General features: G+C 42.2%; 1 protein-coding gene across 8 annotated transcripts in view; it reads left to right on the forward strand.

Moving 5' to 3' along the window:
- ralgps2 (Ral GEF with PH domain and SH3 binding motif 2) overlaps positions 1-25507 on the forward strand; it is a 109487-nt gene that overhangs the window by 9092 nt on the left and 74888 nt on the right. For 7 of the 8 annotated variants that reach the window (XM_036141410.1, XM_036141413.1, XM_036141414.1 and 4 more), the window contains exons 2-5: positions 18761-18872; positions 22573-22703; positions 24200-24307; positions 25071-25121. In XM_036141410.1, the coding sequence (XP_035997303.1) occupies positions 22638-22703; positions 24200-24307; positions 25071-25121 (225 nt within the window). In that variant the 5' untranslated portion in view covers positions 18761-18872; positions 22573-22637. Of the gene's footprint in view, positions 1-18760; positions 18877-22572; positions 22704-24199; positions 24308-25070; positions 25122-25507 lie in introns of all 8 variants that reach the window. The other variant, XM_036141412.1, reaches the window with a different exon arrangement.

Genomic DNA, 25507 nt, shown 5'->3' on the forward strand with positions numbered 1-25507 from the left:
TGCTGCTGCTGTTTGTTTTTGGGCCTTGTCAGGCCGTAAGACATGAAACTGGGTTAGAGGAAAAACCAGCCCGGCTCTGGATCTAGTTTGCAGCAACGCAGTTATTATCAGTGAAACGTCCCAGTTTTAGTTCAGTCTTTTAATACATAACTTTTATTTCTCAGATTAATGGGACTGGGGTGGTATTTGAATGTTCCATCATAGGGGAGAACAATAATTCAATATCAATATATATCGCGCTGGAACTTGATTCAATAAAGGTGATATGCCATTTGTGATATTTCAATACATATTTCAGTCTATGATTACAGCAGGGTTGGATGATATAGAGAAAAACGCATATCAATAAAATATAAATCATATTTATCGATAATTGTCAACAAATTCAAAACCATATAGGTGCAGTCCTGGCCATTTTATGCTGTTGCTTAGCGACCAATTTTTAGGTACAGAACACACAAACGGTGAATTCAAGCTCAACCCTTTATTCAACCAACTTTTTACCAAAACTATAAGTTTTTAAAAAAATTAAAGAAAACGTGTGCTCTCTGAACTCTTTAAAAGGGGGCGGATCTTTGGGGGGGCAGAGTGTTCCTGGGTCTGCGTTGTGATTGGTTGGGAGGATGTAATGACTGTAGTACTAATCCACATGATAGGCTAGAATACAGAAGGAAAGAAAACTGTTATTCTATTGAACTTTTTATTGACCCTTTTTTTTTTTTGTATCATCAATTATATATCATTATTGAATTATCGTTCAGCCCTAGATTACAGCATTTGTCGCTGACTGACGTTCCGGGTTTTATGTATGCGTTTTTAGTTTCTTTAAAGCAAGCATATCTACAATGTTATTTTATAAACATGGCAAAACAGTTGTCATAAGATTGTACAGGCATCTGTTATGGGCATTCTTGGCAGTCTTTCTGAAGCTTTTATTTTGTATATATCGATATCGTAATTGTATGGTCTCGGCCGAAATCAAGAAATATACCGTAATCTAATTTTTGGCCATGTCGCCCTGCCCTATCCCATCACGAGCGACGTTCAGTGTTGGCTCCACGTGCCAAACCTACAGTCCTCCTGCGATGTGTGTCCCAGTTATTATAAAGGTTTGGATGTTTGCTGTGTGGATAAGTTGACGCGAGTAGCCGTCTCCTGAGTCCTGACTTATAATGCACAGCTGCCTTCACAGACCTGCATGTGCTCTTGTCTTTCCCTTTTTGAAGAGTGGCTATGAGACGTGGACGTCTGCCCCGCTGGAAGTCATCCTGTAGATTCAGGTCTTTGGCCTTTGTTAAGGGGTACCGGAGGGTTGGTTTGTAGAAAAGAAAGTGGTGTGAATACTTTACTGAGGCGCTGTATGTTTGCTTTCATTAAAGCTGCAGGCAGAACGTCTGCGACTACTTCCCGACACTGGAGCGCTGCGTATACCCCAGTCTTTCGGCTAGAAGGGCTGAGGCCTTTGTTTCATTCTACAAATAGAAAAAGGTTTACATGCTGGCTGAAATGAGCATAAACAGACGAGACGCCTCGCCCTTCCACTTCCTCCGCGTATTGTCCTGATGCGCCGGTTTGGATCAGACATCCGACGGCTCCTCTCCGGCCTCACGGCGTGTGGCCCCATCTATCCGTCTCTGAACGCTTTGGCTCGCGTTGGAGCCGTGCCCCGGCTATGTCATGGAAACTGCTGAACTCCGGCGGGGGGGCTGCTGCTCTGCAGCCAAAGACAATAGATCACACGCAGACGTTGCTTCAGCTCTCTGTTCTCTCCTCCTTTTTTGCTTCCTTGCACACGTTAACCAATAGGATCCAGCCGGTTCTCTGCAAGGATCCAGCAATTAATCCCCCCCCCATCTCACAATCAGCCTGCTTTCCCTTGACCTTCTCAAACCGAGTAGCAGACGAAGTAACAATAAATCTGAATTCCCCCCTTTACATTAAATGCATCAAATCTAATGGGTGAGTTGAACTTTTATGTCGTCTCTTAAGTGGTTGATTAAAAATCAGATAAAGTTCATGGATAAATGCTTTGATAGAGGGATGGATAGAACCTTGTAAGTCTCTATTTATTTTTTTACAATTCAATTTAAAACTCCTACCTCTATGAGAGGATCTGAAGGGCATCTTTTTATCTTTCATGTGTTATAATCCTTGCAGGTTGTAAATTTGCTGTTAAGACCTCAGAGAAAACCAGAAAAGGCCTGATTGGTGCACCTCTAGTTCGCCGTGATCCTTCTCACCCCGTTTACCTCTTCAGCCGTCTGTCTTTGCTACGACCATCGATCGTTCCTTGTTCTCTGAGAAAGTTTCTGTCACACTTTAATGTTTCTGTCACATTTTAAGAGCCGACAAAAAGAACCTGATCAAATGCAAAAAGCAGTTTTGTGTATTTTTGCTACCCAGGTCAACTGGGCTCTATATAGAAAACGTTCTTGACCCCTGAGGGTGCCACCCTGGGCGACAACTGCCATCAAGTATATTATCACTTTATTCTCATAACAAATTGTATTAGGGCCAGTGCAGATTAAAGAAAGTCAATTATTTGCCAGGGAGGAGTAAATCTTCAGAAGTAAAACTTCAGATTTTGAGATTAATTTTATATATTTGCGAGTAAAGATTATTTTCTGTGATTTAAAGGCAAACCATTTGCTATTATAAAAAGTCATAAATATGGGGCGTCATTTGGATCATTTCACGCATCAGAAATATGTTTCCGGATATAGAGACGTCAGTGAGATTGTTTCTTATGTGTTCTTAGGTTTCTTTAGATCATTTTATGGTTTGATATGTCATGATGTCAGGATTGTGCAGAGCAGGCAATAACCTGGCCTGGATTTACCCAGTGGAGCCGAACCAAAAAACCCGTCTGGTTAACTACAGTCTATTTGTGAAGGAAGGCATTTTCCCTTCAAGAAGGATTTTAAACGCCACATTATATTTCTAAAACCTGATATTATTATATTTGTCTTTAGATCCGATATATTTAACAGTGGACGAAAGCTAAAACGGATGAATCCGTCACATGAATGACCTGTTCGCACGTGCCTGCAGCGGCACGCTCGACATTCATCAGCTGTCTGTGGGGGGCATCGAGTCACCGGATGCACACGTTTTAAAGAGAAGTCTTGCATCCTTTCTTTCACGTTTTGTTTGAATATAATAATAAAAAAATAAATAATCATAAACAAGAGTGATCTCATGTTTATTGTGAAAGGGAAGGAAAAGTTGCGTTTGAAAACTGCAGGGCGAGCCGAGCCAAAGTTGTCTGGGTCGATGGGATTTGGTGAAAAAAGGGACGACAAAGGTGACATTGCTGCTGGTCAGGGTTGTCTCTGCTATTTATAGGCAAAAGATGAATGTTAAGCAGCACAACGCTCCTGTTCTCCGAGGGGACGCCAGTGCTGCGTACGGGGGTTTGTGTGGAAAAGCAGGCCTGTGGTCACGCTGCTCTGTGGGAGAGGAGGATCAGGGCAAGGCTGTATGAGGGGCTGAAGAAGAGCAGGGGGGGGTGGGATTGAAAGGATACAGCTGTTTCTCCAGTCTCAGCTGTTGCTCTTCCTCTTCTTCTACTTCGAGGCAGACTCGCCTTCTCCCTTTATCTCTGAGACGCGCGGCGGCGCCCTGACTGGAGGAGGCACACTGCGGGACATTGTTCGGCGCTCGCAGACGAAGATGAAAGAGTCGGCCGTGGCCTGCAGCTATCTGATGGGAATTGTAACTCCTCCATATTAGTAAGCGAGGGCGGTCAGCACCAGATATGGAAGAATCCCAGCAGATCTTCCCGTCTCTGTCCGTCTCGTCTCCTTCCTCCCTCCCTCCCTCCTGCAGCACACGCAGACACGTTTGAGGAAGACTTTCAGCGTTTCTTGTCCTCGTGCGTCTCGGTTCACCCTTCAGATCATTGGTGTGTGCGTGTGGCGCTGTCACGCTTTATTCCCCCTGTGGGACATCTGACCTACTGAGCTTTCGGGCCGATCAGCTCGCTGTGTGTCGGTGTGCGTTGTTCATGGGTTGTTGACGGGGTTCTGAGTGGCGGTACGGGTGAAGTTGTGGCCCCTGGTCTCGTTTCTCTGCTCTGATCAGAGACTTTTCTCATCTTCACTGGCTCTCTGCTTTACCTTCTTAGCAGCGCTGACTTCATGTTTACTTTCTTTCTTTTCTTACTGGTGGAACCAGGGCAGTGCTATGTTAGGGGAAGTGAGGCGTGTGTGTGTGTGTGTGTGTGTGTGTGTGTGTGTGTGTGTGTGTGTGTGTGGCTGCGTGGGCACCCTGTTATCTCAGTCTTGCTCAGTTAAGCAACTTCAAAGCCACTTGAATTCTGGGTCAAAAGCAGACGCTGAAAGTTCTTTGTTTTTATCTTTCGGAAAATACTGCCTCTCCACGCGTCGCTTTGCAAAAGTATTCACGCCCCCCTTGGACTTTTCATGTGTTGCGTCTTAAAATTGCAAGTTTTACTGGGTTTTTATGCGTTAGACCAACGCAAAGTAGCATATAATGGTGATCTGGTAAAAAAAAAAAAAAAAAGTGGTGCCATCTGTTTAAAAAGTCTTTACAAATAAAAATCTGAAAAGTGCGGCATGCATTTATATTTATCCCCCTTTAGCCGATTCCTGGAGCTCTTTTGCAGTATGACTTCAAGCTCATAGAGTTTAGATAGAGAGTGGCTGAACATGTTTTGTGTTTTTAAGTCATGCCATAGATTCTCAATTGCGTTGATATTTGGACTTTGACTGGCCAATCTAACTCACAAACATGCATCTGTTGCACCGCTGGCTGTATCTTTTATGGTCATATTACTGCCAGGAAGTGAACTACCAAACCAAATTCTCTGTGTTGTCCTCCATTTAGCGCCTCCTCTCAGCTCTGTGCAGCATCTCCGTCCTTGTACCAGAAGACGTGTGAAAATGCACAACTTGACTATTGTTAGTTCCTCCAAAGTCTCCACGGCCTTCCTGGTTGCTTCTCAGATCGATCCGTACGCAGCCTGCAGGGCGGACGCTCGTTTCTTGGTTGTTGTTTTTTTTTGGTAGCTGTGCCATGATGGATTGAACAGAGCTCTGTGAGATGTTGGGATGCATAATTTTTTTTTTTTTTAGAACCCAACCCTGCTTTAAACAGGGTGCCTGCGCAAGTCTTGAAAGTCTTAATAAGTATGGAATTTTGAAACACTGTTTTCCAGACCTTGAAAAGTCTTGAATTTTGTGTGAAAGTCTTAATAAAGTATGGGGGAAAAAAATGTATGGTAGAATTTTACAGTATGCTCAAAGGCATTGTGAAATGAGAAATAGGAAGGTAGGCTATAAAACTATAATTTTACTAACTGGTCACGTACTGTATTAGCCTAATGGAATCAAACACTTGTTTGATGTGAAATTCATGTACTTGTGATTTTCATGTTTTGAAACGTTTTCATCAGTAAAAGCATAATTTACTGTCAATAATGCATTTGTTCATTGAATACTAGCCTATAAAAATTAACATTTCTAATAAACAGTTTGTACAATCTCAACCAACGAAGTAGGCAGTAGGCACACAAGTATATAAGTACATAAAGTTAAGGTCTTGGGGAAAAAAAATCAGTTTTAAAAAAGTCTGGAAAAAGTCTGGAATTTTAATTTGGAAAAAGAGCAAGCACCCTGTTTAAAGGTCAACACAACTTTCTCCCTGACCGGTCTTCTGTGTTCCTTGGTCCTCATGATGCTTTTTGTTCACTAATGTTCTCTAGCAAACCTCTGAGGCCATCAAGGAACATCTGGATTTATACCCTCCTTAGTAATTAGGCTACTTCTGAGGCTCACTGGTTGCAATTAATCAAATTTGGAGCCATCATTTTCCTATCATCCAATAAAATGTGTGAAAAGCTCAGTAGGCATGAATAATCCAGCTTTTGCTCACCGGCTTTGGGTGGAGCATCTTAATTTAAGAGCAAAGATGGCTCATCATGAGCCAACAGCGGGAGTTTCTGGTTGTTTTGAAGAAGCGATATTTGTTCTGTGTATAAAGAGAAATCCCGTTGAGCTTTCTTCTGCTTTCCTTCCTTATGTTCTCCAGTCCTCCGTAGCCCATGAAACCGTGACTCTAAGTTTACACTTAAGATCAGCCTCTGAAAGGCTGCGTCGCACGCAAAGCGGCTGCATTGTGCCGCGATCATTTGAAACTCGCGTCTCAGAGACCTAAAGCAGCTCTGTCCTTTTGTGCGATAGGATCAAGCTTACACATCCAGGGTTTGTCAGGTTTCCGGCTGGATAATTCCTGGGTTGTCATGTCTGGAAGTGGCATTGTTCATGTGGGATTGTGGGAGATTGTATTTTTTTTTCATTTTTTTTATCTCTCTTTCACACAATGGTGCAGTCTGTCAGGTTGCAGCACGCACTTTTCTGTTAAGTCAAAAGCTCTCAGTCTAAAGCCCAGAGGGAATCCAGTCCTGGGAAAATCTGTGCTTCCATCAACGGAAAGTAAATCACATTTTTCGTGGCAGGAAACGTAACGACCTGAACCAGCGGCACGGATGAACGTGCACGAGAAGCTGAGACGTGAGAGAAGCTCAAACCAGGTTTGGACACTAAGTAAAACTTTACATTTTTATGTGAAGTTATTCTTTTTAATCGCTTAGAAATGTCCTGGTGTGGCCTGATTCACCTGAATAATGACATTTTAAGTAGCTGCATTCTAATCTGATTAGGAGCAGTGCTGCGGTCCTGAAGGCTGCGGCCGTTCGTCTTGTTGTGGGACGTCTGGGCCGGGAAGCGACTTTCACTTATCCGATGAGCGTATGTTTTAACCAGGTGAAGCTGCAGCGTGTGGCTGTTTATCTGACCAGGCGCGTGTTGATATTCGGTGTGCCGGACCCAGAAGCAGACTTTTTAGCTCCCTTTGAAGTGTGTTAACACTTTGCTAAGACGGAAATGTCAACAGAAAGCTGGGAATCTGGGGGATTTTTTTTTTTACGCTCTGGGCTGCGTTTGTACATAAACTCGCCTCAAAGCGTCGTCTCAGCGCCCCCTGTCTGTGCTCTCGCTGCTGTGGCATCCGGCGGGTTACAGGCGCTGTTTCCGTCAGCTGTAGGAGCAGCTGCTTCATATTTATTAGAGCCATATGACAGCCCGTAGGACCACAGGGGCTGGGGAGGATGAGAACCTGCAGTGTATGGTGATCTGGCTATTAGCAGCATGAAGGATGGTGCTGATAAGGGCATCTTTGATGGGTCGTCCAGTTTGATTATTCCAACCTGTTTTCATAATGCGCTTATGAAGTCATGGCAGTAGCTGTTCTTTACTACTAGTTTACGGTTCTAAAAGCGAGCTAAAGACGTCCAGGTTGTCCATTGATGCAATCGAAATCCAGAAACTCCAGTTTCAAGCTTCGTTCTTCCATCAAACGTTGACTATTTGTGGGTTTTTAACGGACCCGAAACCACCTTCCCACCCAGGGGACATGGAATTTCTTATGATTTTTTTTTCTTTGTCAAGAACCAGCAAAAATAAACATTTGATTATGAAGTGTAAGAAGAAATGATGTGTGATTTCTGGACCTTTACCCATGGAATCTGAAAAGTGTGGCATACATTTGTATTCAGCCCCGTTGAGTCAGCCATGATGCGGTTGTCACCACGGTGTGTGAGTCTCGCCTGACCAGAGCTCCTCCTCCTACATGTTAGCAGAGCGCCCTGCCGTTGTTGGGAGGAAGAAAACAAAGCTGGTTTTCTTCCACGTGAGCAGTGGATCTCTGCAGCTCCTCCAGAGCTCCTTTTCAGATCATGCTCTCCTCGTTTGGTCGATTCACATCGACGGTCATGCTTTGGTAGCTTTTGTTGTTGTTGTTGTCGTCAAACTCTTTGTGTTAAGTGATTGACTGAACAGAGCTCTGAGATGCTGAAGGCTCTCGTCTTCTAAGCTGTTCCTGCTCTAAACTCCTCCCTGACCGCTCTGCTTTTCTCCTCGCTCTTCATGGTGCTGTACGTTCACTAATGTTCTCTAAAAAAAAAAAAAACTGCTGAGGTCTTCACAGAACCGCTGGATTTCTGCTGGGATTAAATGTCCACACAGGGACTTTATTTATTTATTGTTTTAACTTTGTTTGGCTTTTTTGAGAGCAGTTGTTGGGCCTGAGTTTTAATTCATGGTAACAGAGTAAAGTGAGCTGAATACATATTTACTCTTGTTCCTTGAGTTTCACTTTTATGTTGGTCTATCGCATAATAAACGCCTACGGTGTGATGATATTAAGGTGATGACAAGATGGGGGGCCTCCGTTGGAAGGTGAGCTAAAAAAACGATGATTAGCGACGGATCCGTATTTCAGGCAGGAGAATTTGCCTCTCCCTGTATGTGTTTTTTTTTTTTTTTTTTTTCTTGTTTAAATATTTAAGCAGGAATTTAAGAACAGAATGTCGACCCCTTTTCAAAACATTTTTCTCTCTCACAGAACATTAACTTTTGCTGAAAGGAGGCTCGCTCAAGTCCCTTCCAGATGACTGTCGGCCCTCGTGCCCGTCCTCCGGGGCTCATAGAGGAAGACATAGAGATGCTATCAGTTTCCTCTAAACATTACCGCTCTGACTGACTGCTCTGTTGCCCCGCATTGTTCGCCTGCCCTTTCCTTGTTAACAGTCCGTGCAAGGAATGACCACAAACAACGGTGCCGCTGCCAGCATCGCACTTCCTCCACTTCCTCCCCCTCTCTTTCTAACCCCCCCACACACACACACACACACACACACACACACTCCACCTCCCCTCACGCACTCATCTGTCAACATGCTCAGGTCGCCCAGGCCTCAGCGGTGGGGTTGAACTTGGGCTGGGCTGGCTGCCTGCTCCCATTTGGGCCACAAATCAAGCTGAAGCACACACACACACACACACACACACACATGCTGTAAAGCAGTCCCACACGTCACAGCCTTCTGCTCTGAGGGTCCGCACCATGCCACTTCTCTGCAGCTTGGCTCTGTGCCGTCCTTTCAGGCTCGTTTTATGGATAAACGGATATTATTTTTTGAAAACATGAGACCGCCGTTTTTTTTTATTTTTATTTTTTTTTTATGCTTTAATTCACTTGAAAGGCTCCTCTGAGCTGTAGATTGCAGCCGGGCTGCACGGAGGTGTTGATTGAAGGTGTTGCTTAGGTGTGTGACTGTACATACCAAGTGACTCTTGTCGCAGCGGGGACGTGTCAAGAGGAAGGGACGGGCCCGGGCGGCGTGGCTGTAGAGCCTGGCCTCCAATTAGCGACGCATTAGGATGCTCCTCGGATGCAGGGTAAAGAGGGAGGAAGGCCGGTGTCTCTAAAAAGAACCACGCTAACGCCTTTCAGTGCAGGCTGCTGCTGCATTACTGCTTTACTTATTTAGCTCCAGTTGCATGTGCCTTATTTTTATTTATTAATATAGTCACTTGGTATACTGGGCATCTAGAGTGGTGCAGAGATAAGAGACGAGGGGAACGACCTATAAATGTTTGGTAGGAATGTTCCTTAAGTCTTTATAAAAGGCTATTCTGATCATGGCTGCGCGATACGTGGAAAACATGCGAGCACTTAAGCCTTTGGGTTCATTGCAAACTTGCAGCCCAGATAGCGAGTCATCCGTTCTGCTCGGTCAAAAAAACCAAGAGCATTTTCTATTCCAGTTGCATATTTATTAATACATTAATTTTTGTATATCTTTGAGGCCCTTGGGGCATTTACTAACAGTAACCAGACAGGAAATGGGCACAGAAAAAAGGGGATTTGAGCAGCAAATGTCAAAGATCGCCTGTGTTAAGGACCTGCAGGTCTCCGTACATGGGGGGGGGGCCGCGCCAACAGCCCACCAGGTTTTTCTAGGCATCCTGCTTCGGCTGCCATGTTGGGGATGAATCAACTCCTGCGGCTGATAATTCAGTTTCTGAATGAGTTTACCAGGACATCCTAATAACTGCTTAAAGCATAAAAAACGTAGAGAACTAGTATCGGCACACGGCTACCAGTCTACACAGCGTGAATTAACCCTTTTTATATTATTAGCTCACGTTTACTTTAATTCCAGCTTTTTTCTGCAGGATGGATTTTTGGCCGCTCGTGGGATACGCCGATGACGTTACATTTGCGACCTATTGTGCAGCCGGATCTGAAGCCTGACCGCCTTGACTAGTTAGTGCACAGGACGGCTCCAGATTATGTACTGAATATGTACATGGCCCCCGACAACGAGTAAAACCCACCGACGCTGCTGCGTGTACTCTTCTAATGGCTGCATTCATATTTAAGAGTAGTTACATGTAGATGCATATGTAGTTTTCCTTCGCAAAATACTGGAATTCCTCACACAAACCACTTATTGTAATTTAAAACACACATTTTATAAGAAAAGACCGGTTGAAAAGCTGGAATTTTTTTTTTTTTTTCAGTGCATTTTCAAGCTTTTTTTTTTAAATATTTGAAGAGTTCAGCTAACACAGCCCGCTGTAGTTTTAGATAAATGGTAAGAAATATTTGTAGTCTGTGTTTTCTGTGTTCACACAATTAAGAGTTTAATTAAGACAAATTACAAAAGCTATCCATCTCGGTCCGTTATTATTCGGCGTGACCCTTTTCACAACCAGCGAGGGCAACACAAAGCGCTTTTTCCAGCAGATGAAAACAAACAGGGAAAGACTAATGAGCCGAACAAGTTCATACAAAGAGAAACACTGTAGCGACATTTATAGTAAACGGCGGTGACTGTAGGCGGAGGGACAGTTGTGTTCATGATGACGAGGAAACAGCAGAGATTCATAAAGCAGTGACTGCGAAGAAAATAAAAGCACAGTCAGATAAAATGTACATTTCATTTATAGAACTGGTAAAAAAGTTATTTGATCAGAACAAATGGAAATGAATTAAATCATAATTAAGTCATACTCAGTGCAATGAACATATCATGACATTAATACCTGGACATCGCAGCACAAGAAGACAATAGTTATGATTAAGGAACATGATATTGATATTTTTAGGCTGAATGTCAATTTATCTCAATATGTTTTTCTTTTCATAAAGTCATTATAAAAAGGGATCGAATCAATGCTTGATCCCAAATGTCTCATGGACACATGTTTAACAAGCAGCTGAAGACATATGTGAGAAACGGCTGAATAATAACCTACAAGTAAAATTATAACGCAACATGGACCATCTCAATATAAACAATATAGTTTCATCTCATATCTGTTGTTTTTTTTATCTCAATATATGTAAAATTTTGATATTGTCCAGCAGCCCTATCTATATGTGCAACCATTGGGCTTAAACAACAGCACAATAAATAATGTGCTCTCAGTGGTTTATAATAGTTTAACCTAGCAGTTAAACAAGGTATAGATTGGATTTGCTTGTTTTAATTAAGCAAAGAGTTGTTGTTTTTTGCACACATTAGTCCAAATATAGAAGTTTCTATATGACCATTCCCAGAGATCTAATAGCATTTATTTTCTTCAGACATTGGTTTGAAGAAAATAAATGGTTCTCAGCAAAGACTCCACCCTCTGTCCTGGTTGCCAGGCAGAAAGTCCACATGCATGCAGATCATCATCATCGTGGTATGCAGAAGGTAAATATTTGAAAATAGTTGAACGCTGCCTTATCGTTTCACAGAACAAACATGTTTACAAAAATCTCTCTTATATATACATATAGTCTCCTTATAAACCAGGTGAAAGACCGACCCTGCTAAAAGCGGGACGCCTTTAATGCCGAGTGAAAACTGCTCTTAAAACGACAGAGCGGCGCACTGACGGTGGTACCCGTGGGTCCTGCAGCTGTAACATATCCTATGATCCTGTCCTCTTGTTGACCTTCAGATGGGTCAGAACATCACCGGCATGTTAAGTGATGGCGCTGTTGGTTGTGTTGCTTGAACAACAACAACACGCACATTCCCACAGCGTTTCAAACACACACACACATTAGCTACGCCACAGGCTGTGCCACCAACCTCTGCTTGAATGGCTAACCTGCTGAGTGAAAGCATCCCATATCGAGCTGCTGTGACGCTCGGTTCATTACTGGGTCTGTGTGCTCTTAGTGAGCCCACGTGTGTGTGTGTGTGTGTGTTTGTGTGTGTGTGTGTGATCATCACGGGCCCCTCGTGGTTGCGGATCAATACCGTTTCTCCGCCCTAGGAGCTTAATGAGGATCCACGTATGTAGTTTTCAACGGAGTACCCTGGAGCATCCCTGACTCGGTCTACGATGGTTAACGAGATGGATGCACTGTAGCCAAATTTTTCACGTTATAAAATCCTGGTCAAAGAAAGAAAGGGGAGGGGGGGTGGATAAGCTATGACTTTGACCCTGTCCGTGCTATTTGTATCTGTGTGCTCTAAAGAGAAGAAGATGGGCTCTCAGCTTAATGGGCTGTCACTTCCTTCTCGACTCAGCTCAGCACACTGACCCACTTTGACTCCCTGACTTTGGTGCAATTGCGGCAGTTTTTTTTTCAACCGCGGCAAGCTCTCCATCTCCCAAGCAACGCCAAAGTGTATCTTAAACAATACACAGAAACGGCAGCGGTTGGCCCGAGCATAAAGCGGAGAAACGCGCCGGCACCAAATGACTGCTCATATCTGCGAGCGCGGAGGAGGACGCTTCGTGGCAGTCTCTCACACGGTCGGCACAGATTCAGACACGAGGCTCGTCGGGCTGTTAGGTGTCAAATGTGGTGCTGCAGACTGCGACTGGCAGGGCTGTCACAACCACTCTGCTCACACTGAATGCTAAACATGCCAGCTCCTTTATAGACAGCCTTTGACAGCTTGAGATTTGTTCAGGATCGCACAGTCCTGCTCAAAGAATCCCACAGTTGGGTCCTTGGAATCATGAGGAGATGGAGACATACATCATAAAGTCTTTGCTCACCTGCCTTTACTGGCAAATGAACTTAAGTGACATCCCACTCCTAATCCATGGGGGTTATTATGACATTGGTTCACCCTTTGCATTCGCTATAGGAGCTTAAAGTCTTCTGGCAAGGTTGTCCACAATATTCTGGAGTGTGTTGGGGAATTTTTGACCATTCTTGCATGTGTGAGGTCATACATTGATGTTGGGCGAGAAGCCCTGGTTCTGAGTCGTGGCTCTGAAGCTTGACACATCCGCAAGGTCCCTGGGGCCATGTTACGTCATTCCGTGTAGCTAAAAGTTTCCGCTCCCCGCACATGGGAGAATTTCTAACTAGGCGGACAGTCCCGTGCGAAAAAACATGGCGGACGAGCAAGCGCTTCTTCTGGCGGAGGTTCATAAATGTAGACATCTTTAAGATTCGGCCCAAAAAGATCACCGTGATCAACAGATTAACAATTCCTGGACAAAAATCACTGTCACTCCTGAAGAAAGTCAGAAGCTTAAATGTTGAGGGGGAAAAAAAAAAAGTTTTCTATTTCTACATGTTGTAGGCTGTAGTATTCTTGGTGTGGGAGCGCAACGCTGCCCTCTAGAGTCTAGGCGAAAAGTGCTACTTCAGAGGAAGAGCTGCACGAAGCATAAAAGCTGCAGATGTTGTGCCCACACGTCTCATTTCTTCACATAACAAGCATAAAGCAACCTTGCTCCATCCAAAAGGTGTTCTGTGGGGTTGAGGTCAGGATTCTGTGGCACGCTAGAATTCACTGAGCTCCTGAAAGTGACCCATTCTTTTCCAAAAAGGTTTGTAGCAACAGTCTGCATGCCTAGATCTTGGATTTTATACACCCGTGGCCATGGAACGGATTGGAACACCTGATTTTGATTATTTGGATTGGTGAGCCAATACTTTTGGTGGATGTGCAAAGTAAAATTAGTGCACACTGTGGAGCAGCATTGGGCCCGAAAGCCTAACTCTCAGAACCACCTGACAAGCAGTGCCACAATTATATTATGGTTACCATTGATTGATAAATTATAAAGACTGCTTTGAGAAAGTTGCATCAAAAAGAATTGCGTTATGACCAAGAAATGGTTTTACATAAGAAAGCCGAACGCTTTAGAAACATTTCCCCCTGAAGCTTCATCAACAGAGCCTCAACACTTTGTGAATCATGTATTATTTGTTTGTCATGCTCTTGACTTTAATAATTGAAAATACACAGATTTTATTTCACATAATTTTATGTAACCTAACTCGACGTGGTTTCCTGCATTGCTGCAAGTTGTTTATTTAAAGCCTGTTGGGTGGTAAAACAAACCTTCCATGTGCAAATGTTATATTTTAGATAGGAAAGCTAATAATTCTTGAATGTATGGCTCCAAAGCTAATCAGTCAGTTTTTCATTGTCTATAGCGGACTGTGGACGTTCGTTTATAATTTAGTTTCCAAACGATTCTCCTCCATGTTTGCCCATGATAATACGCTGCAGCAGCATCTAATTTTGTCTCAGTGCCTGAGCCAAATGATCTGAAGATTGCATTAGGCCGGCGCGATATGGCTTAAAAATAAAAACTCCGATTTTATCCTACCAAACCGATTTAATACACTTTTTTTTCTTCCTCCTTTTTGTTTAACAAAAATAAAATGCATTTAAATTTTAAACACTTGCTTTTATGTCAAGCATTTCATCTGGGAGTTCACCTGAATTCAAAGCGCAACTAAACACAAGCTGTGAAACATGCTGGTAAAACAAGATGGCCGCCCTGCCGTTGTAAACAATAAAAATATAACTAAATGTTTGCTGCTACACTGCAAAAACGAATCTAAAAATAAGTAAAATGTTCTTGAAATTTGTGTTTTAGTCCTAGATTTGAGCAGGTAAATAATATTATCTGCCAATGGAATGAGTATTTTGACCCCTTAAATAAGATAAATCCTACACTTGAAATAAGATGCTGGAGACGAGATGTTCCTATTTTAATTGCAAAAATCTTATCCCATTGGCAGATCATCTTATTTACCTGCTCAAATCAAGGACGGACTCATTTTAAGAAAATATTACTTATTTTTAGTTCCGTTTTTGCAGTGTAGTGGTTTTACACATTGGGCTAAAAGCAGGCTTCACTTCAGTTGTGTAACTTCAAACTAACTTACAAAATGAGTAAATTAAAGTGCCTTATATTATGGTAAAAATGTTTTATTTATATTTTGACAGCATATTTTCCTAAACATATATATTCAGCATTGCATGCTATTTGCATCTAATTTGTAAATTTTAATTAATCATTTTAATCAATTTATCACCCTGCCCTAGAAAGCATATCAGCATTAGACCCTCTCTTCTAACCATCATGTGTAACATGAGCCTGAAGCCACTTTTCAGGACTAAATGCCATATCGTGACAAAACCGGAGACAGCTTATAGAGTTGAAAAGGATAGTGTCGTAGAAACAAGGCGTTGACAGTCTTACTGTACTGCCGTTAAGTCCTGGTGAGTAACAATAAAGAACCGATTATGTGTAGACAAGTGAGACTTTAAGCTGCTTCCCTTCACTGCTGTTGGGTTTTATGCAACGACTGCTGTTGGCTAACTCCAGGGTTGTGGTGACTGCTGCTCAGGGATGCCCCCAGTGGTCAGCAGGGTAACGGTGCGGATCAGAACCGGAGCGGAAATAAAGATGTCTACCAGAATGCTTCCAGATTTCTAGTTTGTTTTAAATTAACAGTGTTATCTACAGCTGTCATTTACCACCATTTGCTCACGCCTGGTGCGTTTAAATCCCTGGAGAAAGGGCCGGCTTGTTATTTAACTACTGCTTTCTGAAATCATTTCTCTTAAATTCCTCGTCCTTGCTGGACAAATTGCCACAGACCTCCCTTTTCAGATGGAGAATTTCCAATCTCCGCTTTTTAAGTGGCCTTTGCTGCGCTCTACTGATGTCCTCTCTTTTCCGCTACTATTAGCTGCCTCGTGCTGGCTTACTTCCTTTCAAGCTTTTTTTTCCCCCCAAAATATCTTTCTAAAGACATGCATAAAACCTACTATTAATACACCATCATGAGAAATTAATTAAACTCAATCACAGATGGGTGATTATGCTATATACTTTTTAAATCTGTACAAATGAAACATAGTTTTCTGTAAAGCGAGGTCGCAGTAATAAGAAAACAGACTTAGGATGAGAACTGGGTATTTTTTTTTTTAAAAGGAGGTGTTGAAGACCTGCTTTTCTGAGCCTCCAGAGAGAGAGAAGTGTAAATGGTTGTCGCAGTACCTGGGGTGTGTTGCTTGCACAAATATGCTCGCACTTGCATATTGGGGCATTAAAAAGGAAAGAAAAAAAACAACTCACCAGCTAAATGTGCCTGTCAGCAGCAGGGCCTGTATTTGAGCGTGTGAAGTGCAGTTTATGTGCTTGTGATGTCTTAGAATGTGAATAGGGGGTTATTCAAGGCATCCGCCGTGAGTCACATTTAGCTTAATGACACATCGCCGCCCTACAAGCCCCAACTCGAATTGCTCTGCGTTCTGTCACTCTTCCTCTGGTGGTTTTCTTCTTCGTCCTCCAGTCCCCCAGCTTGCCATGCTTGTTATGCTAAAACCTTGACATAGCTGGTGTTGGCGTTTGGCAGCTTCCCAAACCGAATCCTTATCATGGCAGGCTTTAACTTCTGTCAGCTGAGCACTTAACATTCCCTGGACTTTGAACCTCAGGACGTGAAAGACGCAGCCTGAGGACTTATGTCACCAAATGTAAAACTCTCTGACTTCCTGCCAGGTGTGTGGATGTTAGACAAAGGAAGGACCTTTAGAGCAGGCGTGAGGGCTGGTTATGATTGCAGGCGTAAAGCCATAACCCCAGTGTCTTTTTAGGTGTGAGCTTTTTAAAGGGACAGTCCTGATTTTATTTCTTATTTAGTTTCCTTACCGGTTGTAGCCAGACATCATAGTAATTATGGAATCCAATACTTTAGGATTTGAACCTCTAAGGCTGACAGTGTGGTTACGTTGCAATCTAATAATGATTTTTGTCTCGGTATAGTGAAATATGCAGAAGTTGTTGCGCTAAGAGTCAGCAGCAATAATCTGTTTTTTTTTTTTTTTATGCAGTCACACATTTTACCGGTTGTAGCCAGACATCATAGTAATAGTAATTATGGAATCCAATACTTTAGGATTTCAATTTATTTCAATTTTATTTATATAGCGCCAATTCATGAAACATGTCATCTCAAGGCACTTTACAAAGTCAAGTTCAATCATATTATACAGATTGGGTCAGATTATACAGATTGGTCAAAAATTTCCTATAAAAGGAAACCAGTTGATTGCATCAAAGTCCCGACAAGCAGCATTCACTCCTGGAGAAGCGTAGAGCCACAGGGAGAGTCGTCTGCATTGTCCATGGCTTTGCAGCAATCCCTCATATTGAGCAAGCATGAAGCGACAGTGGGAAGAAAAACTCCCCATTAACGGGAAGGAAAACCTCCAGCAGAACCGGGCTCAGTGTGAACGGTCACCTTGAACCTCTAAGGCTGACAGGGTGGTTACATTGCAATCTAATAATGATTTTTGTCTCGGTATAGTGAAATTGTTGCGCTAAGAGTCAGCAGCAATAATCTGTTTTTTCTCTGCAGTCACACATTTTACAGTATGCCTGTTTTTAAACCATAGTTTTACCAAAAGAATGGCACATTGTGTCTGAATAAGAAATATTAAAGGTTAAAAAATGGTCAAATGTAAAGGGAAAATGTCTAGGGTTGCACAATAATTGCATCATACTTATTTCTCCAGCTGCGATATTGATGTCTATGAAACAAAGGTGAAACCACTACAAGAGAGATTGATGCAAAAGGGGATGTCTTGTGTTCCCAGCGGGCATCCATCCAGCTCACAGAGAACTTACTCTGCATTAGCCGCCGTAACCTCTGGAGATTCAGGGCTGCTCGCCTCGTTTCCTTCTGCCTGCTGTGGAAGAAAAAAGATCTCCAAAGAGTCACTTCTGACAATTTGATTGTTGAACCGTCCCCATCCTTACTTTCACTTCCCCCTGTCCATGCCTGATCGGCGATGGCAAGCTGCATAGAAACGGGTCGGAGGACGGCTGAGAGCAACTCCAGAAAACGAGCGGCAGCTGCTGCAGAATCCTGCTGTTAGCTGGAGGGCAGACGGGTCAGCGCCATGTGACGGCACAGAGACTTAACGCACAGTTCAAGGCTGTTTTCTTGCTACTAAACAGTTGTGCACACCAGCTAAGACGTGAATTCGGTGTTTTCTCTATGAAGATGGAATATCTGAAAGAGACGCCTCTGATTTGGCCAACGAAGCTCTAGAGAGGACTTTGATCAGGATCCATTTTGATCCTTTCAGTGATCCGCTTCTGATCTCCTATTGGTCGCAATGAAAAGGAGATGTGAGACGCTGCGTGAAGTCTAAAAGGCCAGCGTCAGTTCTCCAGCAGGCCCACATTGCTTTCATTTCATTACAGGAGCTGTAATCCCTGAGTTTAGTGAGCCACCTACTGACGGCTTTTGAACATGTGGGGAGAAGATGGCTGAGGATGAAAAATGGCATACAGTTAATGCAGTCATGCTGCTACGGCGCTGGATGTTGCAGACGCCCGTGCACTCATACCCTAGCTTTTCTCTTCCTAACACAACGGGAAGTTTATAGCGAGCCGACTCTGCCCCAGGTTTTAATACCTGACATCTCTCTGATGAAATATCAGGTTGATCGTCGTGGGCCTGCGATGATCGGATGCGTTGCTGGGAGTTTCTGGGCTGTGTGTTTGCTAAATGCTGCCGTTCACACAGCGTGGCTTTTCCTCTTAAAACAAACCTGGCTACTTTTGTTTCCCTCTTCAGCTTCTCTCTTTTGTGTCTTTTTACTTTCACACAGGCTGCAGAAGCAGAGGTCTGAGAAAGACTGGAGCCTATAGCGAGGGAGAGGAGATATTACACACCAACAAGCAACTGCTCCTCCGGCACTATGCGCATCTGACACATATCTGGTTGGTATGGGCTGCTCTTCTTCTCTTGTAAATGTGCTGCTTTGCTTAAAATAGTTGTGCCTTTCTGCCTCTAAGGTAATATGGTAATCACTGCAGTTAGACAAATGTCCTCTTGGTACATTCACAGTATTTTTAGCCGCCATCTTTAGTAATACTTGAGAAAACAGCTTTTAGGTGCAGTTTGGTCTTCCATAATAACATCTTTGTGCTAAAGCCAAGTTTTTGTAAACCTGACTTTCATTTTGTGCAGTTACAAGACAACAGAAATATTGTCAACATGTATTTTTCCTCTTTTTTTTTTCTGAAAACACTGTTCATATTCAACTAATGTTCCTTAAAATGCAACTCACCCTAATGTAAAAGCATATAAAATTCCCCTCAAGGGGGCGTGGCCAAGTGGGGGAAGAACAGAAGGGGTGTGGTCAGGAGGAGGGAAAGTGACAGCTGGCTTCATTTCACATGGTGAAACATGGTGTGACCAGGGCGACTGATGGTTTTGCCACAGGTTAGTTTTTTGAGATGGAAGATTTTTCACCACTTCCTCATCACTACAAGCCTGAGCCTTATCTGTTTAAGCCGCTGGGTTATTAATAATAATAATCATAATAATCTTTTTTTTTTTTACTAATTTATTCATCAAAAGATCTCTTTTGCAAGACAGACCTAACCAAGACTGGCAGGATACAGAGCCAATTACAACACATAGTCACATTAAACTTAAACTTACACTAAAACATATGCAAACGACTCAAGTACAACAATTGCACTTCTGCAACTTAAACATAATGGGGTCTATCGTGGTCCAAGTTTAAACTCCAATAGCAAACTGTACCATGAAGCTAGAGCAGAAACGCTGAAAGCTTTATTCCGCCTTTCTGTTCTGACATCAAGAACATAAAAACGTAAAAAGTCCTGAGACCCGAGGCTGTAGGTTGTAAGGCACTGACTCAGTGACGACTGAAGCTGGCGGCAGTGGGGGGCATCACTGGTCCAGTTTCTGAGTGGTAAAGTGATGTTAGCAGCATCATAGCTGACATGGGCTAACGTTCAATGCTCCTGATTCCAACTCCTGACTGCCATGGCGGTGGCGTCTCTGAGTGACATTATTTTATAGCTGAACTCAGAACTGTGGCGTAGACGTGTAACGGCCTCTACCATTTTAACCAATAAGAAAATTCAACTGCAGAAGCCATGTTTCACCCATAGGGGTCAGCACTCAGGTGGTTTTAGGACATAATTAAACATAATTAAACAAGTTTACATGAAAATGAAAAGATTTGCACAGTGACATAAAGATGGTGCCCGTAAGGCCCAGTTTATACAATTTGTCTGCAAGAAGAGTTGATCTGAGGTTTAGTCGCTCTTTAGGTAAAATGTTTTTCCAATTACATGCAAATAAACATTTATATAGGGTGAGTGTGTAAAAGGATTCTGATCAGGATTTTTTTTACTTGTGCAAAGTCAGTAAATAAATTGCTCCACCGACGTATATCAGTGCGTCGATATGTTTTTAACAGTTCTGCTTTTCTGATTGACGTCATTAATTTTTCTTTTCCTCACAGTTTGTAACAAATTAGAATTTTCTGAACTGCCAGCCCTTTTTAGATAAAGTCACAGGAAAACATATGTTTCTGTGAATTTATCAAATTTATTTATCTAAGACTTTTTTATATAAGTCAACGGGGGCATGAGAGTAAATTCTATGTTTTATCTGAGGCAATGGCTCGAAATAATGCCAAAGGGACACGGGTTGCTCTATGTAGGTTAAAAGGAATATCAAAGACTTGGAAAAATAATCATGGATAATTACTGCTATTCCTCAAATACACAACTTGGCCACGTTTTGTGTCATTTGCACAAAGTTATGTAGTAACAGAAAAAAGCACAGAAAAGGTTCAGGGATGGCTCAGAGAATCTGTTATGTCTATTTACACGTACTGCGATGTTTGATGTGTGGAAAACTCTAAATTGATCCGTCTCAGTACAACTCGGCCAGAACAAAGCATTCATAAGGTATTAGAGCAGGATGTAAGAAAGGTAATTACAGACATAAGATCTAATAAACAGCAGACTCCAGACTTGTAAACACAAGGGAGCGATTGCTTCCTGTGCAATCATGCGCTGCTCTCCAGCTGAAGGAGGGAAGCTGACGTGATCTAATGCCGTTTGCTTTCTGTTGGCCGGCGTGCAACTGTGGAAGACCGCTAATGGTCCTTAAAGCACAATCCATTTAAGAGGGAAAACGCACTCTGAGGTTGTCGAGAAAAGGATCGATGGATATTAATCGATGCTAAAATTTAGGATCTCTTCTGATGATCGTTTCCATTAAATGAAATACCTGACACTCCAGTTACACAGCTTCGCCCAGCCACGCCGCTCTTCTCTCAGCTGAACACATTAACACAGAGTCTCCGTTACAGCAGCGTCGCTTCACTGTTATAATCTTCAACATGGCTCCAGACTGCAGTCGCTGGGCTTCCACATTCAGAGCTGGTACTGCCGTCACGCTTTAAACTGCTGCGCTAAAAACGGCATGGGTGTACACTGACTCGAAGCCGGAAACGGATTGAAGATATTTAATGGAAAGAACATCGGCTTGAAAGATTCAAACATGTTAAATGTCAGTCACTGGATTATTAGGTCAGATTTTTGATCGTATTTATGCCTGTAGTGAAGTTGAATTTGTGATTCTTCAAGAAAAGGCAACATGTTTCTTCAGATCATTAATTAATAAGTCTGATGTGTCAACCTGATAAATTAAGTAAACATGCAAATGCTTCATCTTTATGCTTCATGAACTGCTTTACTGCTAAACATTTCTGTATTAAAGAAACTTTTAGCAGATATCATTTTTTGTCAGAACATTTTTTTTAATGTAATGTAATGTCCATTTTTTTGGTATTGGTTTTGTTATATTTGTGTGGTTCAACGTATTAATTTGAATCACCTAAATAGATAATTATAAAAAAAAAGAACAATAGATTAAAAACCAACTGTTGGGATGTTCACATTTTTGTGGCATCACAGTATTTAGGAAAAAAAACGTGTTACATGATCAATCTGACTGCTTATATTTAAAACCAAAAGGAAGAATTAATAACGGTACTTTGCTCACTGATTAAGTTAAACTTGTCATTTTTATTTATTTCATTCTAGCCTCGAAGCTTATTTTAACCTAAATATTCAACATATTTTGATAATTTAGCTTTTTTCCTCTCAGCTATAAATTGAAAGCGGCGGGGATCTGCTCCTGCTTCTCATTCCCCTCTGCTTTGCGTTAAAATGCGCTTTGAAGAGGACGGCTGTGCAGCGCTGCAGCAGGCTGATTAAGCCGTTTAGTGCTGTGGGTCTAACAATCTCCAAACTCCCCACGCATAAGATCTCTTACTAATGCTCAAGCCTAAGCTCCTTCTGTTCTGTTGTTCTCAAGTGTGGTAAAGACGGGCCGCGAAAGTGTACGTCCATATGGCACACGCACGCCTCCCAGGACGGCAGCTGAACCTCCTCACAATTAAACCATATACATTTTAAGGGCCCTGTATATGGACTGACCCACTGTAATGATTTCACAACACTATAGCGATGTATACCCACTTCATCCACTAGGTGGTGCTGCTGTGATGTAGTTTTTAAGGCTCTAACGATCAGGATTTTGTATGACATGTTGAGTTTAATGCGTTCTCTTTGTGTTTCTGTGCAGAAAGCCGAGCAGGCATTACTGCAGCTGAGAGCAATGAATGGTCTCCTGCGATAAAGCTCGATGGTATGGGAATGATGGACCTCCCTAATGGCCAATCAATCCTCTCCAACACTGCTGCAACAGCCTCAGAGGTGAGGCGCCACCGCCGCTCCAGCTCAGCTCATTCCCTTTGCAGAGCAATTCCTTGTAGGCTCCTCTGAATGTCTTTTTAGAGTTTACTCACTCCTTACTGTCGCTGAAGATGCACCAATTGTTCAGCAAGAGATAAGATTCAGCCCATTTTTACTTGATTGGCTCTAGTTCAGAGATCAGTAACCTTTACAACCCGAGGAGCCATTTTTGTCTGTTGTCCAGCTAATAAGAATTTGTTAAGAGCCACAAAGGCTAAGTGAGCCTCCAAAACCTAATTACCAGTTTTTACAGTATTTACTACAAGTAATATGTTTAGATTTTTAAATAAAAGAGAAAAAAATATTTTATAGGCTTATTAAATAGAGAAAAGCATTGGATTCTTACACTGCAAAAAGGGAGCTAAATGTAAATAAAATTTTCTTGAAACGATTGTATTTGTCCTTGATTTGAGCAGCAAGTTTAAATGATCTCCCAGTGGAAATGGATTTTTGCACTTAAAATAAGAACAACTCATTTCCATCATCTAATTTCAAGTGCAGCATATCTAATTATCTTATTTTACGGGTCAAAATACACATTACTTTGGCAGATATTCTTATTTACCTGCTAAGTTGGAAGGCAAATGCACTCATTGGAAGAAATTATGTACTTTTAGTTCCCTTTTGCAGTGTAATCCATTTTCTTTAATGCAACCTTAAAGTTTTTTTTTCCATAGAAACGACACCAAAAACAGACGTAATATCAATCAGAAGACCGAAAAAAATGTACCCTACAAAAATATTCCTTACATTATTAAAAAGACAGCATTCATTTATTACCTATAGATTTTAAAACATTGCTCAATCCTTATCACATTTGGCAAAAGTTATTAAGAGCCACAGAGGGGAGACCGAAGAGCCACAGGTTGAGCCACAGTTTGCAGACCCTCGCTCTAGTCGATGATTAAAAGGTCATAAGGGTAAAAAGTAGATGTTTTTGTTCCATTCATGTTCATAAAGAACAAGGAGAAACCACTATTTTTGGTTTTTAAGTCCATTAACCGATGGACACATTTTAATACGCTTCTTTTGAGTTAAATAATAAGATAAGATGATGTATTGTCCATTAAATTTACAAAGTACTTTCCCTAAGCATCCAGGAATAAAGGATCATCCAAATAAATGCACAAAGCACAGGGCTAGAGCGAATAAGTTATGTACATAATCCCACCCTCAGTCATTCATGTCAGACAAAGGTTTACAATGGATGCTTTGATGCGTACGATCTACAACCTTTGCTCGTTATTATGAAAGATGCTGCAGCACATTTTATTTTGTATATAGTCATCAGGAGAACACCTGAATCATTAAAAATGTAATTCTGCAGAAATCATTCAGGGCTCAAAGACAACTGGACATGTCTATTTGTCCTGGAAAAGCCTGATCTGTTCTCCATGCAGAGCCACGTGGTCTAACTTTTTTTGTTGTTGTTGTTGTTCTTTTTTTCCCCCACACAGAAGAGCAGCAGCTCAGAGTCTCTCAGTGATAGAGCATCTTCAGAGCTGAAGAAGAGTTTTGACGCCGTCGTGTTCGATGTGTTGAAGGTCACGCCCGAGGAGTATGCAGTGAGTCCGATTCTAAGTTGTCTGTGACCGTCGTCTTCTCGTCTAGTTAAGCTGTCTATGCGAGTGTTTAACAGCAGAGCGCTCAGTAAGCACAAATGGGAAGAGCAGAACAGAGACGGGAGGAGATGGAGTGATACAGGAGGAAATGAGGTCTGGATCAGTAATAATTAATGATGTTTGGCAGTGCCAAGTCGGCACTGAGGGAATTCCCGCAGCTGCCACTGAACAAACTTTCCAGCAGCGTCTCTAAATAAACTTCAGTCATGTCTGTAATTCACTGGCTTCCTTCTGGGAGTCCTAACTTCCTTTATTGTAATTTAGGCAGGAATCTTTTTGATCTCCTGTTAAAATGCTTTGCTTTGATCGATTGTTCTAACCACTAGATGGCAGTCTAATCTTCTTCTTTTTTTTTTTTTTTTTTTCTCTGACTCCTCTGTCTTAGATTTGTAGGAATTTTTAATGTACCTTAGGTTCTAAAAGCACGCTTAGACCCTGTAATAAATTATGTTTTCAAGTAGTTAAATGTCTAGCTTGTATATGATTAATTTAAAACAGCAAGGCCTGATTTGGGTGTTCTGCATATGCCGTGCAACTACACAAAGCATTTATGCATCGATTAAAATACCAAAACGGCATTAATTCTGTATGTAAAAAAAATGACTGACATTTATGTTGACCGGCTGTTAGAGAAGTTTTGTTAAGGGAGGCTGACTTCTGCCTTTGGTTTCGGCATAGCTAACATCTGCTGTGTTGTCTCCTTCAGGGCCAGATTACCCTCATGGATGCTCCTGTGTTCAAAGCCATCCAACCAGAGGTGAGTTACAAAACTATGTCGTAGAGACGGCAGCTTTTGCGACCCCATTAAATTAATTCAGTTCTTTATATTGACTGAGAGGCATTAGCTGGGCTAAGTAGGGTTAAGGTCACCTGACCCCAACCCAATTTAACGTTTACCCGTTGATGGGGTCCCCAGACATCAGTAGAAGCACTATTTGGGGTCATCCAGCTCATGGTGGGAAACTTGGGTTATTGAGTTTAAATAAATAAGTGTGTCAGTGAGTTTATGTTGAGTTTCTCCCTCATCAATACTTGATTTATGAGGGTTCCTGTGCAGCCTGGAAGTCTGGACAAGTATTGAGTCTGCTTTTATCTTTACAATATTTTTTTTTTGGGGGGGGAGGGGGGGGTTAAAGCTTTTCT

Source organism: Fundulus heteroclitus, chromosome 9, assembly GCF_011125445.2.
Source record: "Fundulus heteroclitus isolate FHET01 chromosome 9, MU-UCD_Fhet_4.1, whole genome shotgun sequence".
Taxonomy (NCBI): domain Eukaryota; kingdom Metazoa; phylum Chordata; class Actinopteri; order Cyprinodontiformes; family Fundulidae; genus Fundulus; species Fundulus heteroclitus.